A 23613-nucleotide genomic window follows, 5' to 3' on the forward strand; every position below is an offset into this window, starting at 1 on the left:
CTGTAAGGATAAAATAGTTCATGTATTATTCATGTGTTCTCTTTGGTGATGGCAGTGTTACACACTTCAGCTTTAACTGTTCGTTCACTGAGAGATTTTGTGCTTTTCTAACTGTAAATTCAGTTATAATGTGTCAGTGTCACAAAGAATACCTCAGTGCCACACTTCACACGCGTCATTCAGCCAACAAAATATGTATTTTTGAATATTTTGATAAATTATTTATTATTTATTCTAGCTATGTTATCAAAAGTTATGTATTTACTTTAAATATGTTGATAAATAAACTATTTATGATTTATTTTAAATGTGTTAATAAATAAATTATTTATTTTAAATATTCTGATAATTTATTTATTTATTTTACATATTTTGATAAAAAAGCAATTTATGAATTTTAAATTTGTTGATAAATTATTTTATTTAAAGTTTTTAAATATTCTGATAAATATATTTATTATTTATTTTAAATATGTTGATAAATTATTTAATATTTATTTGAAATGTTCATATAAATTATTTAATATTTATTTGAAATGTTCAAGGTAAATTAATCTATCAACATATTTCAAATAAATATTAAGTAAGTTATATGAACATTTCAAATAAATATTAAATAATTTATCAACATATTTAAAATAAATAATACATATATTTATCAGATTATTTAGAATAAATACATTTATTTATTAACATATTTGAAATAAATAGTAAATTAATCTATCAACATATTTAATTAATATTTATTTCAAATATGTTAAATAAATACATTTATTCTAAATATTCGGATAAATTATTTATTTATTTTAAATATTTGTATAAATTATTTATTAAATAATTCTTGAAATATAATAATAACAATAAGTATTATTATCAGTAGTAGTAGTAGTATTTAACGGATTAGTAGTAGTATTTGTTTATCTATTGTTATTATCATAATCATGTCGTCCTGGACACTGGTCATAGCAGTGTCATTCAAAACACAGAGCGAGAGAAATCATCCGAAGGCGAGTGCTTGTGACCTATAAACATTACTTTTGATTTCTTTAAGTGTATCTTTTGTGTGTATAGTCTTGCACCGTCATGCTCAGAGACACAACCCTCGACTCAGCTCGCATGTGTTGACCTCTGGGGTCAGAGCATCGACCCGCTCGGGAAGGTCATGACCCCAGACATGGAGGAAACGGCCTCACTAAAACACTTGTTTAAATGTCACGGACGACTGGCTGGTTACACGACACCAGTTCAGCTCTCCCCGTCGAAGAAGAGTGAACGAGTGCAGCTTCAGCCCTTTAAAGGCCAGAAAACAAGAGACTCAAAATATCCCTGATTTCTTACACTTGTCCTCCTCATTACCGTCTGAAAAACAGCCGCTATAAACGTCGGCCTGTGAGAAACATACTCATATCTTCTGTTGAATTATTACCTTTTGTTTATTGGTGCATAACATAAAGGTTCTTTTGACTGGATAATTGAATGCTGTCATAATAAATGATGAAGTGTGTTGAGAAAAGGCTAAACCTGCATTATTCAGCGCTGTTCTGTGTCGTGTGTTTGCAGGTAATGTGGTGGACATTTACCAGCGGGAATTCCTGGCTCTGAGAGACCGTCTTCACTCCGCCGAGCAGGAGAACCTCAAGCGCTCCAAAGAGCTGAACCTGGTGCTGGACGAGATCAAGCGGGCCATCGCAGAGAAGCAGGCGCTGCGGGACATCAACCGCACCTGGAGCAGCCTGTCCGGTGAGAGGAGCCGGCCCACACACCACACCCTCCGGCCCACACCACACCCCCCGGCCCACACACCACACCCTCCGGCCCACACACCACACCCTCCGGCCCACACACCACACCCTCCGGCCCACACACCACACCTCTGGCCCACACCACACCCTCCAGCCCACGCACCACACCCTCCGGCCCACACACCACACCCTCCGGCCCACACACCACACCTCTGGCCCACACCACACCCTCCAGCCCACGCACCACACCCTCCGGCCCACACACCACACCCTCCGGCCCACACACCACACCCTCCGGCCCACACACCACACCTCTGGCCCACACCACACCCTCCAGCCCACGCACCACACCCTCCGGCCCACACACCACACCCTCCGGCCCACACACCACACCCTCCGGCCCACACACCACATCCTCCGGCCCACACCACACCCTCCGGCACACACCACACCCTCCGGCCCACACCACACCCTCCGGCCCACACACCACACCCTCCGGCCCACACACCACACCCTCCGGCCCACGCACCACACCCTCCGGCCCACACCACACCCTCCGGCCCACACCACACCCTCCGGCCCACACCACACCCTCCGGCCCACACACCACACCCTCCGGCCCACACCACACCCTCCGGCTCACACACCACACCCTCCGGCCCACACACCACACCCTCCGGCCCACACCACACCCTCCGGCCCACGCACCACACCCTCCGGCCCACACCACACCCTCCGGCCCACACCACACCCTCCGGCCCACACCACACCCTCCGGCCCACACACCACACCCTCCGGCCCACACCACACCCTCCGGCCCACACACCACACCCTCCGGCTCACACACCACACCCTTCGGCCCACACACCACACCCTCCGGCCCACACACCACACCCTCCGGCCCACACCACACCCTCCGGCCCACACCACACCCTCCGGCCCACGCACCACACCCTCCGGCCCACACCACACCCTCCGGCCCACACCACACCCTCCGGCCCACACCACACCCTCCGGCCCACACACCACACCCTCCGGCCCACACACCACACCCTCCGGCCCACACCACACCCTCCGGCCCACACCACACCCTCCGGCCCACGCACCACACCCTCCGGCCCACACCACACCCTCCGGCCCACACCACACCCTCCGGCCCACACCACACCCTCCGGCCCACACACCACACCCTCCGGCCCACACCACACCCTCCGGCCCACACACCACACCCTCCGGCCCACACCACACCCTCCGGCCCACACACCACACCCTCCGGCCCACACCACACCCTCCGGCCCACGCACCACACCCTCCGGCCCACACACCACACCCTCCGGCCCACACACCACACCCTCCGGCCCACACCACACCCTCCGGCCCACACACCACACCCTCCGGCCCACACACCACACCCTCCAGCTCACACACCACACCCTCCGGCCCACACACCACACCCTCCGGCCCACACCACACCCTGCGGCCCACACACCACACCCTCCGGCCCACACACCACACCCTCCGGCCCACACACCACACCCTCCGGCCCACACACCACACCCACACAGAAATAACTCAATCCCTGGGTTGTTACGTCTGGGTAACACAAAACTACCCAAATACTGAAAAAATAACCCCAACAAACTACCCAAAAGACTCGGGTTGAAAAAATAACCCAAGATTTTTTAGAGTGCACCTTATAATGGTAGAAAACATTCTCTCCTCTTTTTTTTAATCCCCATAAACAGTGTCTCAAAATGAGTTTCTATACATTGTGACATCACAGTGTAACAGGCCCCGCCCACGACTCTGTTAGCTTAGCCCCTCCCCTGTGTGAGCCGTACACAGTCCGCCATGTTTAGAGCAGCTTGTGGAAACACGAGAATGTCTCCGCTACGTAATACTAAATGTCTCCGCTATCTAAATATTCTGTTGTTGTGTGTTTTTCTGTTCCACTGCAATATTTTCCATTGGTTTTCTCTATAAACGCTCTAGACGGACGTGTTTGACCGCTGCGCTCGTGTCTCGCGTGTTTTTCCAGCGTCTCACGCAGGAGACGGTTATAAAAACGTAGCGCTCTAGTTGAAATAAGTTTAACTTGTGTATTTCCACTGCCCACGTCTCACAGTTTTAGATGCAGAGTCACGTTGTGTGTGAATAGTCCAGAAAAAGAAGAAAAAACACAAGCGCGTTTACATAGAAAATAATGTAAAGCAGTGTAAAGGCTCCGCCCTCTTCTGGAAAAGAGGGCGGGGAGCAGCAGCTCATTTGCATTTAAAGAGACATGCACAAAAAAAACATTGTTTTTTTGCTTCCACCCAAAAAGGGACAATTTGGGTATGGTATAATACATGATCTGTGGGGTATCTGGAGCTGAAACTTCACACACACATTCTAGGAACACCAGAGACTTACAGAGACTTTATATTACATCTTGTAAAAAAAGAATAATAGGTCATTGTTGTCATTGTTCCAAACTTGTTGACTTGCTTGCTTCTGTGGAATATAAAAATAATTTTGAAATAACATGACTTGTCAACTTGTTCTAACCCGAACCTTATCCTAACAGTCTATTAATACTGTAATGAGAGTTAGATGGCAAGCTATAGTGGACTATCAAAATAGTGTTATCAAAATGTTCAATTTGGTGCAGTTGCTGATATTTATGTGGACATAAAGGAAGATGAAATTCTGATGCTTGTAATGTAAATCAATGAGATCTTTATAACAGTATAGCAGATACTTACATAAAATTATATATCAGTCATTACTCTATATCTGCCAATAATATATAATAATATGTCTTCGTACGATGCTTAGTTTTATAATCAAAGCTCTGTAGTTTTAAAACATATAATGTAATACAATACAAATGATGATTGAGAGATGAACAAATAAACCTTCCTCAAAAGCCTGATGATCAGATTTGATACTCATGATTTTATTAATTAATTATATATGGATAATCAAGTAAACCTCAGTCACTTCAGTCCAGTAATAGTTTATCTTGAAATATCAGTTATTATTCTGTTCAGTAAAGATTTTTACTTGCTAATAAAGTCTAAATCATTCAGACAACAGAAGGACTGTAGTAGATTGTGTGTAACAGGTTTTTCAGCAAAGTTTTGGAATGTGCGTATAAGACATGTGCTGTTGGAGCCATATTCAGAATGTTGTGTACTACCAGAATTATAATTAAGTAATGATTAAATTTGATTTATTTATTTTGTAATACATAATATTATGCTTTAAATGTACAAGGGAATTTTGTTTAATTTTTAATACTTGTACTAACCTGGTTAAGCACATTTATTGACTCCTCCCCCTTTGACGCGTCACTACGATGCGTGAGTGCAGGTGTTGATAATGAGGTAGGATTGTTTGGCACAGACAGGTTAGAGTTTGGAGAGCAACAGTTTCTTCAATCGCATGAAATGCATGTTACTGATAGTGTTTTTCTTGGATGCCAATTTTTGTTTTTTGTTTGGAAAGTAAACCAGAGATTGCGATCAATAAATACGTTGTTTTTGTTGTTATGACCGCTTCTCCGTGCGTGCTTAATGGACATGTAGATAAGAAGATACTCCTCATCTAACCTCGAGAGGCTAAAAGAATTAAGACATTAGGTATTAGCCTCTATATTTATTGAAGAAACTTGCACTTAAGATCGATCGACAAGACACAAAGGATTGTACAATGAACTTTCTTCTCAAAGGATTGGAAACTGCTGTTCACGGCCAGGAAAAGAGCGCAATTCTATGAATGAACAACGCGTCAGCTGTGAGTACGACAAATGCAAACAATACAACTGATCACTGAATGCGAGATTGAACGAATGCTTGAATAGCATAAACAAACAGACGAAATAATTGTCAGAGTTTGGAAATGTGTGTTTAAACGCTAAAGAAAGCTACTCGTTTATTGTGGCTTATATAAAATGACGGACGAAGAGACTCACACGGCCGCGGAGGCTGAAAGGCTTTTAAATTCACGCATCGCAACGCGCAGAGGTAAATTGGGAGTATGCACGAGAAAAATGAACGAAATTAAAGCGCTACTTGATAAAGGTGGAAGTGTTGAACAAGTGGATGATTGCATGGCGATATTATTGTTTTTCATTCATGACTTCAAAAATGTGCACAATGCAGTACAAGACCTTTTAGCAGAGGAAGAGAAGAAAAATGATCATGCAAACTGGTTTGAACCTAAAATGATGGATTTCGATTGCTTTATTAAAGAAGTTGAAATGTGGCAGAAAGAAAAATCAGATCAACTTACAACAGTCCAACCAAAAGATAGTATATCAAACATCAGTAGTGTGTCTGTAAGATCAACCTCATCTAAGGCCTCTTCCGCAGCTAAAATAGCTGCTGCTGAAAAGGCTGCTTTAGAGGCACGCGCCAAAACTCTGCCAGATATACAAGCTTTACAGATGGAAGAAGCCATTATTAAATCAAAGATTGAAAGGGCAGAACTGCAAACGCAAATCGCAGCAGCAGATGCAAAGATCAAAGTGCTGACAATTGATGCTGAATCAGGAGCCGATGATATGAACGACTATTATGATGCAAACAAAGAAGATAATGTCGAACCTACTTTTACAGATACCTCTGCATTAGAATTCGTTCCTATGACCACAATACCTAAGACTCCACTCCAGAGAGTTGTCAGTCACGTGCAAAGAGACTCTCAAGCAGCCACAAGTTCAAGTCCACAGATGGAGGTTAGTAACGGCTCACACAAAGGCTTAAGCTTAATTGTACAAAGGCAAAAGGAAATGACTGATCTTATGATTATACAGCAAAATCATTCTCTACTGCCTAAGAGAGAAGTACCAGTTTTTGATGGAGATCCATTGTCCTACCAGTCTTTCATTCATGCTTTTAAATTCCTGATTGAAGACAAGACGAGCAACAGTCGGGACAGGCTCTACTTTCTTGAACAGTTCACTACGGGCCAGGCCAGAGCTCTAGTTCGTAGCTGTCTGCACATGGAAGCTCGCAGAGGATATACCGAAGCTCAGCAGCTTTTAAAGAAGCATTTTGGCAATGAGATGAAGATTGCGAATGCTTATATAGAAAAGGCATTGAACTGGTCAACCATTAAAGTTGATGATGGAAAATCACTTCATGCATTTGCTCTATACCTTAGGGAATGTTGCAATGTGATGCAAAACCTACAATACATGGATGAACTGGACGTTGTATCAAATTTGAAATTGATTGTATTCAAACTCCCATACAAGCTCCGAGAAAGGTGGCGGACAGTAACTTTTGAGTCATTCCAAAGAACTAATACTCGTATTAGATTTCGAAATCTTGTCGAGTTCCTGGAAACTCAGGCTGAGATTTTACTTCATCCTGTCTTTGGAGATATCAAAGATCCTTCTCCTGTTAAAGGCACAGTTCTGAAACCCAGAACCATCAGCTTGACGACAGCTAAAAGGGGCAGCAGCTTTGTTACTACGGTGACACGACCTGATGAGCAGACATGCAAAGAAGCATCTAAAGCGCAGCTGCAAACTACTACTCATGCTGCTATTCTGACCTCATGTTGTTACTGCCAAGGTAAACATGCATTAAACGACTGCATAAAATTGAAATCAGTGTCCCAAGATAAAAAGGTTGAATATCTCAAAAGGAATGGTCACTGTTTCGGATGCTTGAAAAAGGGTCACATGAGCAAAGATTGCAATAAGAAAATGGTTTGCCAGATATGTCAACGACAACATCCTACACTGCTCCACATCGACAATTCAAAGAAACAGATTTTGCCTAAAAAGAATTCCTCAGAACCGAAAGAAGAAACGCCGGTCAATAGTGCACTAGTGTCAGCTGATCATGCAACAGGGGCCAGTAAGGAATGCGCACTAGCAATCGTGCCAGTCCAAGTTAAAGTTGCTAAAGGCAATAAAACCATAAAAACCTACGCCTTTCTTGATCCAGGCAGTTCGGCGACGTTCTGCACTGAGAACCTTATGAATCTGCTGAATGCCAAAGGACGCAGAACTGACATTCTTCTGCGTACGATGGGGCAGGAAAGACCTGTTAAGAGCTATGAGCTCACAGGTCTAGAAGTAAGCAGTATAGATGGAGATTTATATATAGACCTTCCAAAAGTATATACCCAACCAAAGATTCCTGTGTCGAAAGAAAACCTACTCACTCACCATGATCTTGAAAAATGGCCTTATCTGAAAGAAGTCAAACTGAAGAGAATCAACGCTAACATTGAGATTTTGATTGGAATTAACGTTCCAAAGGCAATGGAACCGTGGAAAATAGTGAACAGTCAAGGAAATGGGCCATATGCGATCAAGACTGTGCTAGGATGGGTAGTCAACGGACCACTTCATTCCTTTTCTTCAAAGGATGAAACTGGATTAAGGTCAGTGATGGCCAATCGCATCTCTATGGAGAATCTTAAGGATCTGATTATCAGGCAATATCATCATGACTTTCCAGAAAAGGATTACGAGGAAAGTAGAGAAATGTCAGCCGAAGACAAAAAGTTCATGAACATAGTAACGACTTCAGTAGAACTTAAAAATGGGCATTACCACCTACCCCTGCCTTTTCGTGATAAAGATGTAACTTTGCCTAACAACTATGATCTGACAGCACAGCGTACACTAAACCTTGCTAAAAGATTCAAGAAGGATTCTGTTTATGCAAATGAGTACAGTGTGTTCATGGAGGACGTGCTAAGAAAAGGATATGCAGAAAAGGTGCCACAAGAACAACTCCAAAGGAATGATGGTCAGGTGTGGTACATACCACATCATGGGGTGTACCACAAGAAGAAGGGGAAACTTCGAGTTGTTTTTGATTGTTCATCTTCATTCAAGGGCCATTCTCTTAATTCCAAACTTCTTCAAGGTCCTGATCTGATCAACCCTCTATTGGGTGTCTTGCTTAGATTCAGAAATGAAAAAATTTCAATAATGGCTGACATTGAAGCAATGTACTATCAGGTACGAGTTCAAAATCATCATCATGACTTTCTTCGATTCCTGTGGTGGCCAAAAGGGGATGTTGACCAGCCACTAGAAGTCTACAGGATGAATGTTCATCTTTTTGGTGCGGTGTCATCTCCAAGCATTGCAAATTTTGCTTTAAAGCAAACAGGAATCGATAATTCTGAACGGTACAGCTCACAAGTAATTGACACAATTAATCATAGTTTTTACGTCGATGATTGTCTCAAGTCTGTGGCTTCTGAGAAAGAAGCTATCAAGCTCATTGAAGACCTCAGGGAAGCATGCACCCTAGGAGGATTTACTTTACGTAAATGGGTGAGCAATAGCTCTGAAGTCCTTGAGACCATTCCAGAAAGTTACAGAGCCCCTCTTGTGAAACAGCTGGACTTGGACAGAGAAAAATCTCCTCTTGAGAGGGCACTCGGAATCCAGTGGAATATCCAAAAGGACGTCTTTACCTTCCGGGTAACCATTAAGAACAGAACTCCCACTAGACGAACAATCCTTTCTATAGTTAATTCCATATACGACCCACTAGGTTTCATTTCCCCTTTTGTTCTCAAGGCCAAGCAAATTCTGCAAAGACTCTGCCATGAGAAATATGGCTGGGATGAAATAATCCCAGATGGAATTGTGAGGCCATGGCAAAGATGGCTCACAGAGTTAGATCAGCTGAGCAGATTTGAAGTGGACAGGTGCATGAAGCCCGAGAACTTTGGTGTTGCAAAAACTGCTGAACTACACCATTTTTGTGACGCAAGCGAGCTAGGATATGGGACAGTAAGTTACCTCAAACTTACAAATAGTGTCAAAAATGTTCATGTCACATTTGTACTGGGAAAAGCCAGAGTAGTCCCACTCAAACGGATAACGATTCCGAGACTTGAGCTTGCAGCCGCAACCCTTGCTGTGAAGGTGGACAGAATGTTGCAAAAGGAACTTCATATGGAACTGGAAGATTCCACCTTCTGGACCGACAGTACGGTGGTACTGAAGTACATCCATAATCAGACAAAACGATTTCATACTTATGTCGCAAATAGAATTGCAGTGATACATAACCTCTCGCAAGTACATCAGTGGAGGTATGTATGTTCTGGAGACAACCCGGCAGATGACAGCTCCCGTGGCTTACAGATAGAATCCCTCCTGAATTCCACAAGATGGCTGAACGGTCCTCACTTCCTGTCAAAGGAGAAATCTGAATGGCCTGAAGTGCCAGAAGATCTCAGATACATCCCATCAAACGATATGGAAGTAAAAAGAGAACTCTCTAGTAACTACTTGAACCTGCAGAACAACGCGGTTACAAGAATAATTGAGTATTATTCTTCATGGAGGAAACTATTGAGAGCTATTGCATGGTGGCTAAGGCTCAAAGGACTCTTGATGCTTCAGAAAGACAAAGGTCTTACAATAGATTCACAATGCAAAATAAAGCAAAAAGGATTAACTCCAGAAGATTTGGACGAAGCTGAGAAGTCTGTCATTCGCTATGAACAACAGCGCTACTTCGACTCAGAGATAACACTCTTGAGAGAAAACAAACTCATCAAATCAAATAGCTCCATATACAAACTGGATCCAATCATTGATGAGGGCATTTTGAGGATTGGAGGAAGACTAAGTAAAGCAGCCATGCCGGTGAGTCTAAAGAACCCAATTATTCTACCCAAAGACTCACATATATCCAAACTGATCCTGCGTGACATACATCAAAAAGTCGGACACTCAGGAAGAAATCACATGCTTTCGAGACTGGGTCAGAGGTTCTGGATACCATCGGCAAATTCATCTGCAAGAAAGATAATAAAGTCTTGTGTCTTTGCAGACGAATGCAAGCTAAAGTTGGAGAACAAAAAATGGCTGACCTACCCGATGAACGTTGTCGCTCCTGATCTTCCACCTTTCTCACACGTGGGTATTGACTACTTTGGACCAATTGAAGTCAAACGAGGTCGTTCTCATGTAAAAAGATGGGGAGTGATATTTACCTGCCTGGCGAGCCGAGCAATACACCTCGAAGTAGCAAGCACGTTAGACACGAACTCTTGCATCAATGCTATACGACGGTTTTTATGTCGGAGGGGACCAGTATTGACCATCAGAACTGATCGTGGCACCAATTTTGTGTGTGCCCAGAAGGAATTAGAGGCCACCTTGAACCAGATGGACCATCACAAAATTCAAGAGACTTTGCTGAGTGATCATGTCAAGTGGACCTTTAATCCACCATTTGCAGCCCACTTCGGAGGAGTGTGGGAGAGATTAATCAAACTAGTTAAGAAAATACTGCTTTCTGTCCTGAAACAACAGACACTGGACGATGATCTGTTACAAACAGCTTTGTGTGAAGTTGAGTGTATCTCAATGACAGGCCCATCACAACTGTATCAGGTGACCCAAATGATCTTGAACCCCTAACACCAAATCACCTTCTGCAGTTGAAATCCAAACCCCTCTTGCCACCTGGACTCTTCAATAGAGATGACTTGTACTCTAGAAAGCGATGGAAACAGGTGCAATACCTTGCAGACCTTTTCTGGCAACGATGGACAACTGAATATCTTTCGTTGATGCAGCAACGACAAAAGTGGAACAATCCCAAGAGAAACTTCCAGGTAGATGACATAGTAGTCATAGTAGACGACACAGCACCGAGGAACTCGTGGCCCTTAGGTCGTGTGATGAAGACCCTGCCGGGGCCCAAAGGTCTTGTCCCGCAGTGTCTTGGTGAAGACTAAAACCACTGTTCTACAAAGACCCATCACCAAACTTTGTTTGCTTCTGGAAGCTGACAGTCAGCCTGAGCGATTCTGACAAAACAATGTCAGATTTCTACAGTCTTATGTGCACGCTTTCATTTATCCTGACAAACCTACATATATCATTACGTGCTCACACACCAGTACATATCTTTACATACATGGACTTTTCAAATTCGCACCACATATACACTCAAAATCTGCACATACATGGACTTCTCATCTTTCGCACCACATTTACACCCATTGGACTTTTTGTATCCTTCCCTATGGAGTGTGCTCTAGACACATCTATGGTATGAACTTTGGGGGTGATTCATGGGAATTGTTAAAAAAGATAGATGAAGTAAGATATCACAATGTATTAACATTGATGAATGAAATGCAATATGATTAATGTGATAAATGCTATGTAAATTGACATTTGTTTTTGTATACTGTACATATGGCAATACTGTATCTAGTCATATGAGTTCTGACTCCATTAGATATCTTATATTTGGTAATTGTTCTGCTTTGGCATTAACAATTAGGGGCCAGGATGTTGGAGCCATATTCAGAATGTTGTGTACTACCAGAATTATAATTAAGTAATGATTAAATTTGATTTATTTATTTTGTAATACATAATATTATGCTTTAAATGTACAAGGGAATTTTGTTTAATTTTAATACTTGTACTAACCTGGTTAAGCACATTTATTGACTCCTCCCCCTTTGACGCGTCACTACGATGCGTGAGTGCAGGTGTTGATAATGAGGTAGGATTGTTTGGCACAGACAGGTTAGAGTTTGGAGAGCAACAGTTTCTTCAATCGCATGAAATGCATGTTACTGATAGTGTTTTTCTTGGATGCCAATTTTTGTTTTTTGTTTGGAAAGTAAACCAGAGATTGCGATCAATAAATACGTTGTTTTTTGTTGTTATGACCGCTTCTCCGTGCGTGCTTAATGGACATGTAGATAAGAAGATACTCCTCATCTAACCTCGAGAGGCTAAAAGAATTAAGACATTAGGTATTAGCCTCTATATGTGCAGTACATAGGCTTTATAGGGTTAACGTGTGTTACTGCAGTAGCCGCAAGGACTGTTGATCCAGGATCATGTGCTAATAGTTTAAACAGGTCGACCACGACGGACACTCATTTATGTGCGATTGTGTGTTCTCTTTCAGATGAGACCAAGCTGAAGCTGTGGAACGTGACCAGCAGTAAGAATGTTCTTCAGCTGCCCAGCATCTTCCACCATCTGCCACACCTGCTGGCCAAGGAGAGCAGCCTCCAGCCGGCCGTGCACATCGGCCAGGGTCGCACCGGAGGTCAGTGTGGCACAGTCACAGCCCTTCTCCTCCAGACCTGTCCGCTTGCAGGGAGTCCACATAAACAACAAATAACCCAGCATTTGGGTAAAAAAAAGTGTGTGTATATATATATATTTAAATTACCCAGCATTTGGTTTAAAGTATTTTACAAAAATAACCCAGCATTTGGGTTAAAAAAATATTTTACAAAAATAACCCAGCATTTGGGGTTAAAATAAAAATAAAAATGACAGTCAGTGTGCCACCACAACCCTGGTACACCTTCTCCTGCAGGCTTGACCAGCTGCAGGGAGTCCACATAAACAACAAATAACCCAGCATCTGGGTTAAAAAAAAGTATTTATAAAAAAAAAAAAAAAACAGCATTTGGGTTAAAAGAGTATTTAAAAAATAAAATAACCCAGCATTTGGGTTTAAAAAGTTTTTTTTTAAATAACCCAGTATTTGGGTTAAAAATAAATAAATAACCCAGAATTTGGGTTAAAAAAATGTCCCAGCATTTGGGTTGAAACAAATATCCCTGCATTTGGGTTAAAGTATTAAAAAGAAATAAAAAAAAACAGCATTTGGTTTAAAAAAGTTCTAAATAAATAAATAACCCAGCATTTGGGTTGAAAAAATAACCCTGTATTTGGGTTAAAAAATAAGCCAAGTTCAGTGACTTTGTTGAATGTGTGTGTTCAGCGTCTCAGAGGCGAGTGTTGCTGAATGCTGGAGGAGGAGGCGGGAACCGAAAGACAGCACACATTACTTTAATCACAAAATAAACACGAACAACGAAACGACTGCGACTGCCGCAGAAACTAAAACAAAAGCCATCATGATGTCCAGGCATGGCCCTCTGTCGTCATTACTCCTTTTATCCTCCTTTCGTCCTCCTTTTATCCTTTTAATGAAGTTTTTATAGATTTTTGGAAGGTTGTTAACAAGCATACAACAATACAGTCTTAATAAAGGTTTGCAGGTTTCTATAAGCCACGATTTAACATAATAAAAGAAAAGTGCAAGTATCCAGAACTCCTCCCAGAGAGACACTCCTCCTCTCTAACACTGTTCACTCCATCTCCTGTCCTGGCTCTCGGCCTCTGGGGTGTGTGTGTGTGTGTGTGTGTGTGTGTCCAGCACAGCCTCGATCCGCTGCTCTTCATCCGGCGTTAATTAAGATTGAGCTCTGAGAAATGCAGATGCACCGTCACTGCCGTTCTAGAGAGAGGTGTAGGTTTAGGGGTCGTGTGTGTGTGTGTGTGTGTGAAGGGTACAGTATGTTTCAATGGTAATCTGTGAACAGTAAATGCACACAGGCTGGATTAGAGCATCTCTCTCTCTCTCTCTCTCTCTCTCTCTCTCTCTCTCTCTCTCTCTCTCTCTCTCTCTCTCTCTCTCTCTCTCTCTCTCTCTCTCTCTCTCTCTCTCTCTCTCTCTCTCTCTCTCTCTCTCTCTCTCTCTCTCTCTCTCTCAGTGTCGATAGTGTTGGGCGTCCCCAGTGTGAAGCGAGAGGTGCACACGTACCTGACGGACACGCTGAGCTCGCTGATGTTCCGAGCTGAGTCCGGCCGAGAAGGAGGACTGTGTGATCGTCGTCTTCATAGCAGAGGTGAGATCACAACACGGATCCTAAAGCATTTTCATAAAGTGATTTATAACAAAGTGAAGGTTAATAACTTTATTAGAGTTACTGAATCACGCCAATTCATTCAAACTGCTGATTCATTCAGAATATAAACAGGTCTCTGTATAAGTGAGTCATTGAATCATTCACTGAACGGTTCATTCGACACACAGATTCATTCAATATATTGACAAGTCTCTTTATTAATGAGTCATTGAATCTTTCATTGACCGATTCGTTCAAAATGCTGATTCAACTCCACCGCGGTGTTTTACCCTCAACAGTAAATCTGCTCTGGCTTTAAGATTTCCTAACAAGCTAAACATTAGACGTCTAATATTGGGTCTAAAATGTAAGTTACTCCATATTAACTTGTTCATTGAATTGTTGTATAAAAGCAATATCACACGTGTGGTCGTGATGATTATCCAGATATCAGCTCAGCAATGATCACACAGAACAACACGACTCTTGCTTGTCTGGCTTTGCTTAAATAGCTTGATTATATAATCTGACAGTTATCATCTAAACACATTAGTCCCTCAGGTAGCAGGTAATTAGGTACTTCTTGTTTCTAGCTTGCTGACTACTAAACTGGTAGCTCTCCTGGAGTGTGTCTGCTTGACGTTATGAGACTTTCAGAAGCTGCTGAACCATTTGCCAGTCCATTTGCTCATTGATTATACGTACGTCTGGCTTCTGCCCTGTAATAACCCTTCTCTGCCCGCTGTTCAGACATTAGCATACAATTAACACAAGTCCAGTCTCAAATCCCGCACTGTACACTGTGGACTTTATGCTCTACGAAAACGAACGCGCGCCGATATTCGTCCCGGTGTGTAAGGGGCTTTACAGTGTGACGGATCTCCCATAGAGCGTTGTTCAGGGTGTGATCTACTGACGAGGCACACGTTAAAGAACACACACCGCAGCTCATCTCCATAATGACCCAGGCAATCTACCAAGAGCAGCGCAAATGAGAAGCGGTTGGATAACGTCTTCCTCTGGCGCTCTGGATAAATGAAGACGACTGGAGGAAATTCTCTCTCTTCTATCACACGCTCTGTTCTTTGTGGTTCCTCGTCTTACAGCAACTGACACAGCATGTCAAGCGCCTGAATGGGTTAACACACACATGCTTTATATGGGGGTTAAATAATGGTGCAAACACCAGGAAATTGACGCGCAAACCTTATAAATCACCTTACATGATATATTTAAAGTCCCCCTGTGGTGTAACTCCTGCTTTTAATGTTGTTTATGTGTCTATGTGGTGTTTTTAATATGCTTTAAGACACACCATGTGTAAGTTCATAAGTCGACAGCATTGCTGAGTATTTTCTGCTTAAAACTGCAGTGAACCAAAGACAGTCTCAAAAACACGGTTTGAAATCGCTGGTGTTTCTGACGTCACAAACGACCTTGTAACCAATCAGATCAACGTGTGATCGTCAACCAGTGGATCTCTGAGCTGAGGGAGTGAGTGGAGGCGGGGCTCATTTGATATTCATAGAACCGCGCATACTAAATGAGGCAAGGGTGTCGAGTTACATTCAAGATATTTAAAGGCATGAAGACTTTTTTCAAGGAAGAAACGTTTAAATATGTCATTTTGGTGATCAAAGATGAGTTTTAAGGGGTAAAATGATCGACTACAGGGGGACTTTAAATACTCTCATACATTTAGCGTCTGAAAGGGAAACTCCTACAAATGCGTATGCAATATAGTCGGCTGCAAAAATAACCCTGTCCGCGCCTTTCCATCGCTCATTTATCACTGTGTGTCTTTAGCAAATCCTGATAGTAGTCTTTAACTCCAAAAGAGGGTTTGCACTGCTGCAAGCTGTTAGTAAATCTGGCCCTTAGTGTTTCGGTGAGTTTAGTGCATCATCTGTGGATTCTAAGTGCACTTTTTCATTTTAGACTTTTCAAGAACACACTTCTTGCACTATTCATACTAAAACAGCATAGAATAGTGCACAAGTATTCAGTGCGGGACTGACTGCAAGAGTGCATGTGATTCAGATGTCCTACATTCGTCATGTTGGCTTTCCATCAGATAGGGAAGTATTCGGCATATTCGGACACCGCTAATGAGGACAGAGCAGTATTGAGTTTTTTCCTACGCCACATGATGTTTTTGCGGTTCAGAGAGAGCACATTGCTAAAAGGAGCAGCGTAACAGTCGAAGCGCTGCAGCTCGGTCAGTGGGGGTTTCTAACAGTTGCAGTGTGAATATAACCGCAGCCGCTTGCTTGCACAGGTTCAGTGTGAACGAGGTCTCGAATCATTCGGCTTGTTGAGGAACGGTTTGCTATTACATTCAGCAATCACACTTTTCATCTAGAGGACAAATTATATGCAAAATATATTGTCTGACTTGTAGATTTTGGGGTGGAATGGAGCTGATCCTGGATCATTTCCATTATAGGTAGTGTTTTATTTTCTAAGAAGTTTTTATGAGAGAGCAGTGAAATAGATTTCTTTCAGATTACAGTATATTACAGTGATGTATAATGATGAATGCAGTAAAGCGTCATCCTGTGTTTCACCACACTGTATCTGAAGGACATTGTGCCATAGACACACACACACTGTACACTGTTGAGTGTGTTTGAGCCACTTCACTTTAATTAACATTGATGAGTTCATAACTGGCGGCAGTGAACACGTCTGTGTGTATGAGTGAGTTCTGTCTGGGTTGTGTATTCACACACCTTTTACTTTGGGGATAATTTAAGTACGTGCCATATCTCATTTTTATTATAATATTATCTCTGTAAGGGTATGTAACACGCATCTAGAGCCCAGTCCTCACTTTCTTTCTTGTTTGCTGTCATTCCCAGCATGTTAAATGGATAATTCACCCAAAAATGAAACACAAAATTATTGTAAAATGGTTCATATGACTCATGCACTATATTCTAATAGTTTTATGTGAGAACCAAAATTCACTGAAATTACTGGAAAGAATTGAAATGTATTCACTGAAAAATAATATTTCTCATTCATTGTAATTGCCTGGAAAAGAACGACCAGTGCAATCTTCAGATTCCCTCCGTTTGTGTTCCTGTGAATAAAAAAAGAAAGTCATTTGAGTTTGGAATGACATTAGGGTGATAAGTTATAATTTTTGGGTGAAATATAAACAAACAAAAAAAAGATTATATTGATTAATTTGCTGCTTTTGATGAAGAACTTACATCTTGCCCGTTAAAAAAGTACATTCTATAAGTGTGTTATATGAACAGTTTATGTGTTGTCCACACACCTGCGACTTGATCAGATTCAGTTGAACTCATATGCATGTAATTTGCATATACAATTTAGATTGTAAGCCAGTCGGTTTCATTGATATGATATGGCTTCACTATATGCAGGGAGTCAGACTCCACTCTAAAAACACTCCGAACACTCTAGTGCTGAACACCATCATGCTAAAAACACTCCGAACACTCTAGTGCTGAACACCATCATGCTAAAGACACTCCGAACACTCTAGTGCTGAACACCATCATGCTAAAAACACTCCGAACACTCTAGTGCTGAACACCATCATGCTAAAGACACTCCTGACACTCTAGTGCTGAACACCATCATGCTAAAAACACTCCGAACACTCTAGTGCTGAACACCATCATGCTAAAAACACTCCGAACATTCTAGCGCTGAACACCATCATGCTAAAAACACTCTGAACATTCTAGCGCTGAACACCATCATGCTAAAAACACTCCGAACACTCTAGTGCTGAACACCATCATGCTAAAAACACTCCGAACACTCTAGTGCTGAACACCATCATGCTAAAGACACTCCGGACACTCTAGTGCTGAACACCATCATGCTAAAAACACTCTGAACATTCTAGCGCTGAACACCATCATGCTAAAAACACTCCGAACACTCTAGTGCTGAACACCATCATGCTAAAGACACTCCTGACACTCTAGTGCTGAACACCATCATGCTAAAAACACTCCGAACACTCTAGTGCTGAACACCATCATGCTAAAAACACTCCGAACATTCTAGCGCTGAACACCATCATGCTAAAAACACTCTGAACATTCTAGCGCTGAACACCATCATGCTAAAAACACTCCGAACACTCTAGTGCTGAACACCATCATGCTAAAAACACTCCGAACACTCTAGTGCTGAACACCATCATGCTAAAGACACTCCGGACACTCTAGTGCTGAACACCATCATGCTAAAGACACTCCGGACACTCTAGTGCTGAACACCATCATGCTAAAGACACTCCGGACACTCTAGTGCTGAACACCATCATGCTAAAGACACTCCGGACACTCTAGTGCTGAACACCATCATGCTAAAGACACTCCTGACACTCTAGTGCTGAACACCATCATGCTAAAGACACTCCGGACACTCTAGTGCTGAACACCATCATGCTAAAGACACTCCTGACACTCTAGTGCTGAACACCATCATGCTAAAGACACTCCGGACACTCTAGTGCTGAACACCATCATGCTAAAGACACTCCGGACACTCTAGTGCTGAACACCATCATGCTAAAGACACTCCGGACACTCTAGTGCTGAACACCATCATGCTAAAGACACTCCGGACACTCTAGTGCTGAACACCATCATGATAAAAACACTCCGGACACTCTAGTGCTGAACACCATCATGCTAAAGACACTCCGAACACTCTAGTGCTGAACACCATCATGCTAAAGACACTCCGGACACTCTAGTGCTGAACACCATCATGCTAAAGACACTCCGGACACTCTAGTGCTGAACACCATCATGATAAAAACACTCCGGACACTCTAGTGCTGAACACCATCATGCTAAAGACACTCCGAACACTCTAGTGCTGAACACCATCATGCTAAAGACACTCCGGACACTCTAGTGCTGAACACCATCATGCTAAAGACACTCCGGACACTCTAGTGCTGAACACCATCATGCTAAAGACACTCCGGACACTCTAGTGCTGAACACCATCATGCTAAAGACACTCCGGACACTCTAGTGCTGAACACCATCATGCTAAAGACACTCCGGACACTCTAGTGCTGAACACCATCATGCTAAAGACACTCCGGACACTCTAGTGCTGAACACCATCATGCTAAAGACACTCCGGACACTCTAGTGCTGAACACCATCATGCTAAAGACACTCCGAACACTCTAGCGCTGAACACCATCATGCTAAAAACACTCCGGACACTCTAGTGCTGAACACCATCATGCTAAAGACACTCCGGACACTCTAGTGCTGAACACCATCATGCTAAAGACACTCCGGACACTCTAGCGCTGAACACCATCATGCTAAAAACACTCCGGACACTCTAGTGCTGAACACCATCATGCTAAAGACACTCCGGACACTCTAGTGCTGAACACCATCATGCTAAAGACACTCCGGACACTCTAGCGCTGAACACCATCATGCTAAAGACACTCCGGACACTCTAGCGCTGAACACCATCATGCTAAAGACACTCCGGACACTCTAGCGCTGAACACCATCATGCTAAAGACACTCCTGACACTCTAGTGCTGAACACCATCATGCTAAAGACACTCCGGACACTCTAGTGCTGAACACCATCATGCTAAAGACACTCCGGACACTCTAGTGCTGAACACCATCATGATAAAGACACTCCGGACACTCTAGCGCTGAACACCATCATGCTAAAGACACTCCGGACACTCTAGCGCTGAACACCATCATGCTAAAAACACTCCGGACACTCTAGCGCTGAACACCATCATGCTAAAGACACTCCGGACACTCTAGTGCTGAACACCATCATGCTAAAGACACTCCGGACACTCTAGTGCTGAACACCATCATGCTAAAAACACTCCGGACACTCTAGTGCTGAACACCATCATGCTAAAGACACTCCGGACACTCTAGTGCTGAACACCATCATGCTAAAGACACTCCGGACACTCTAGTGCTGAACACCATCATGCTAAAGACACTCCGGACACTCTAGTGCTGAACACCATCATGCTAAAAACACTCCGAACACTCTAGTGCTGAACACCATCATGCTAAAGACACTCCGAACACTCTAGTGCTGAACACCATCATGCTAAAGACACTCCGGACACTCTAGTGCTGAACACCATCATGCTAAAAACACTCCGGACACTCTAGTGCTGAACACCATCATGCTAAAGACACTCCGGACACTCTAGTGCTGAACACCATCATGCTAAAGACACTCCGGACACTCTAGTGCTGAACACCATCATGCTAAAAACATTCCGGACACTCTAGTGCTGAACACCATCATGCTAAAGACACTCCGGACACTCTAGTGCTGAACACCATCATGCTAAAGACACTCCGAACACTCTAGTGCTGAACACCATCATGCTAAAGACACTCCGGACACTCTAGTGCTGAACACCATCATGCTAAAAACACTCCGGACACTCTAGTGCTGAACACCATCATGCTAAAAACACTCCGGACACTCTAGTGCTGAACACCATCATGCTAAAGACACTCCGGACACTCTAGTGCTGAACACCATCATGCTAAAAACACTCCGGACACTCTAGTGCTGAACACCATCATGCTAAAAACACTCCGGACACTCTAGTGCTGAACACCATCATGCTAAAGACACTCCGGACACTCTAGTGCTGAACACCATCATGCTAAAAACACTCCGGACACTCTAGTGCTGAACACCATCATGCTAAAGACACTCCGGACACTCTAGTGCTGAACACCATCATGCTAAAGACACTCCGGACACTCTAGTGCTGAACACCATCATGATAAAAACACTCCGGACACTCTAGTGCTGAACACCATCATGCTAAAGACACTCCGGACACTCTAGTGCTGAACACCATCATGCTAAAGACACTCCGGACACTCTAGTGCTGAACACCATCATGATAAAAACACTCCGGACACTCTAGCGCTGAGCACCATCATGCTAAAAACACTCTGGACACTCTAGTGCTGAACACCATCATGATAAAAACACTCCGGACACTCTAGTGCTGAACACCATCATGCTAAAAACACTCCGGACACTCTAGTGCTGAACACCATCATGCTAAAGACACTCCGGACACTCTAGTGCTGAACACCATCATGATAAAAACACTCCGGACACTCTAGCGCTGAACACCATAATGCTAAAAACACTCTGGACACTCTAGCGACCGAACGGACATAAGCTGAAAGAAATCTTTTTTCCTCTGAAAGCGCTACTCACATTTTCATCAGGAAATGTACAAATGTTGTTGTTTGTTGCACTTTCCGTCTCATTGACACTTTTCAGCCCTTTTTTGTTTTTAATAGAACTAAAAGGATTGTGCAAATGCTTGGTGTTTTTGATCCTGTGATTAAACCGTTCTGAAGAGTAGCTGACGTGAATCTAAATGGGTCAGAATGGTATTTCTGCAAGCTTTGAAAAAGCAGCATTTCCCACTTCTCTGGAAACTGAAGGTTTGGTCAGAGTTTCTGCAGGTGTTTCCTCATCATCATCACTCGTTCTCTTCTCTACGTCTCAGGATAATTCTCAACACAATGAGTCGGTGATGAGAGATGTGTGGGAAATGACGAGGATGTGATGTTTCCGCAGGACTGTGACGCAGTGTGTGTATCCTCACATTATACCCTCGTCCTTGAATTTCACTGTTAGACCGACTCCATCCGACACAGAACTCACAACCGCTCTAGAGCATTTCAACACTTCAAGTCTTCATGAAACTGAAATAACGATCTTCTTTTCTCTATTGTGCCTTATATCCGAGTGAAACGCTTTTGAAACCAGAACAAATGTAGGGCAGGTCTTGATTTTGCCCGTGAGGAATTATCATAATAATCATAATTAAGAGATGACAACATGATGATCTACTTGGAACCGTTCATGTCAGAATTATGCCTTTCTATGGCAACACTATGAATCTGCAGGTCAGGTGGTACAGCGTCACATGGCACAAGTCAGATCATTCCCAGTGTACAAGTTGTAATTACGAGTTCTACAAGGACGTGAACGCATTGTATAAGTCATAATCCCGCCAATATTCAACATGTTCAACATGAAAAACAGCAAAAACTGACACTCAACTTCGGCCTTAAAGATGTGCATGGATAAATTATACTGCTGTATTCCAAAAATATAGTCAATTTTGATTCATGGAGACTTTAAACTACACTAAAAATGTCTGAATGCTGAACTGATCAATCCAATCCAAGTGGCTTTACCTTAAATTCAGCACAAACTTTTAAAGGTTGCATATAGAGTTTTAAATGATAAAGCAATGATCTGACAGAAATAACTGATGTCAACTTTTGTACAGCTGAACCATTCTGGTTAAACTCAGAATCAGGATTCTTTTGTTTCAAACAGAGATTACGATTCTCTCATGATTCTGAACAGACAACTAAACAATGTAACATGTCATTTAATAGAGGCTCCGACAAAATGTTAATTGCTGCAGTCTAGTTAAAATGTTGAATTAATCTGAATGAATTATTTAAAAAAACTGTTTGAATGAATGATTTAATGACTCACTCATAAATACTTGTTTCTTTACTGGACGAATCAGTGTTTTTGATCGAATCTCTTCAGTGAATGATTCAATGACTCACGCATAAAGTCTTCACTTGTTTCATTACTGGACGAATCAGTGTTTTTGAATGAATCTCTTGAGTGAATGATTCAATGACTCACTCATAAATACTTATTTTATTACTGGATGAATCAGTGTTTTTGAATGAATCTCTTGAGTGAATGATTCAATGACTCACTCATAAATACTTATTTTGTAATTGATACAATCTTTATTTGAAGCGTCAAGTTACTTTCAAAAGTTAATTTACTCTTATTTTAATGGCTTCCGTAGACATCAGTGTTTACATCCGAACTATAAACTTTTATCTCAGTACTTCTGTGATAATATGATTATTTGTAACACAAAACAGGCTGTGAAGCTGTTTGACAACGGCTCTCTCTGGATCAGAACGCAGATCTGAATGTTTCGGTGTGGTTTTGGCAAAGTTGAATAGAATCGTTGTCATTTAGGAATGAGATCGCATGGGTGTTTGAATCGAGATCGCGATCGTTTAACGTTTAACCGTGCAGCTCTAGCACCCCTTGTGGCAGCTCCAAGAATATGCCATACTTGAGTTGTGTTTGGCTACGGTGAAGTCCGTCTGCT

General features: G+C 42.5%; 1 protein-coding gene across 1 annotated transcript in view; it reads left to right on the forward strand.

The window, feature by feature from the left end:
• Nucleotides 1–1071: 1071 nt before the first annotated feature.
• mgat4b (alpha-1,3-mannosyl-glycoprotein 4-beta-N-acetylglucosaminyltransferase B) overlaps nucleotides 1072–23613 on the forward strand; it is a gene marked incomplete at its 5' end in the record, with an annotated part of 183262 nt that continues 160720 nt past the window's right edge. Inside the window, 5 exon segments of the mRNA XM_056242630.1 lie at nucleotides 1072–1298; nucleotides 1561–1740; nucleotides 12659–12802; nucleotides 14265–14341; nucleotides 14343–14399. Of these exon segments, the coding sequence (XP_056098605.1) occupies nucleotides 1072–1298; nucleotides 1561–1740; nucleotides 12659–12802; nucleotides 14265–14341; nucleotides 14343–14399 (685 nt within the window).

Source organism: Rhinichthys klamathensis, unplaced genomic scaffold (assembly GCF_029890125.1).
Source record: "Rhinichthys klamathensis goyatoka isolate OS25496 unplaced genomic scaffold, OSU_Roscu_1.1 h1tg000734l_1, whole genome shotgun sequence".
Taxonomy (NCBI): Eukaryota; Metazoa; Chordata; class Actinopteri; order Cypriniformes; family Leuciscidae; genus Rhinichthys; species Rhinichthys klamathensis.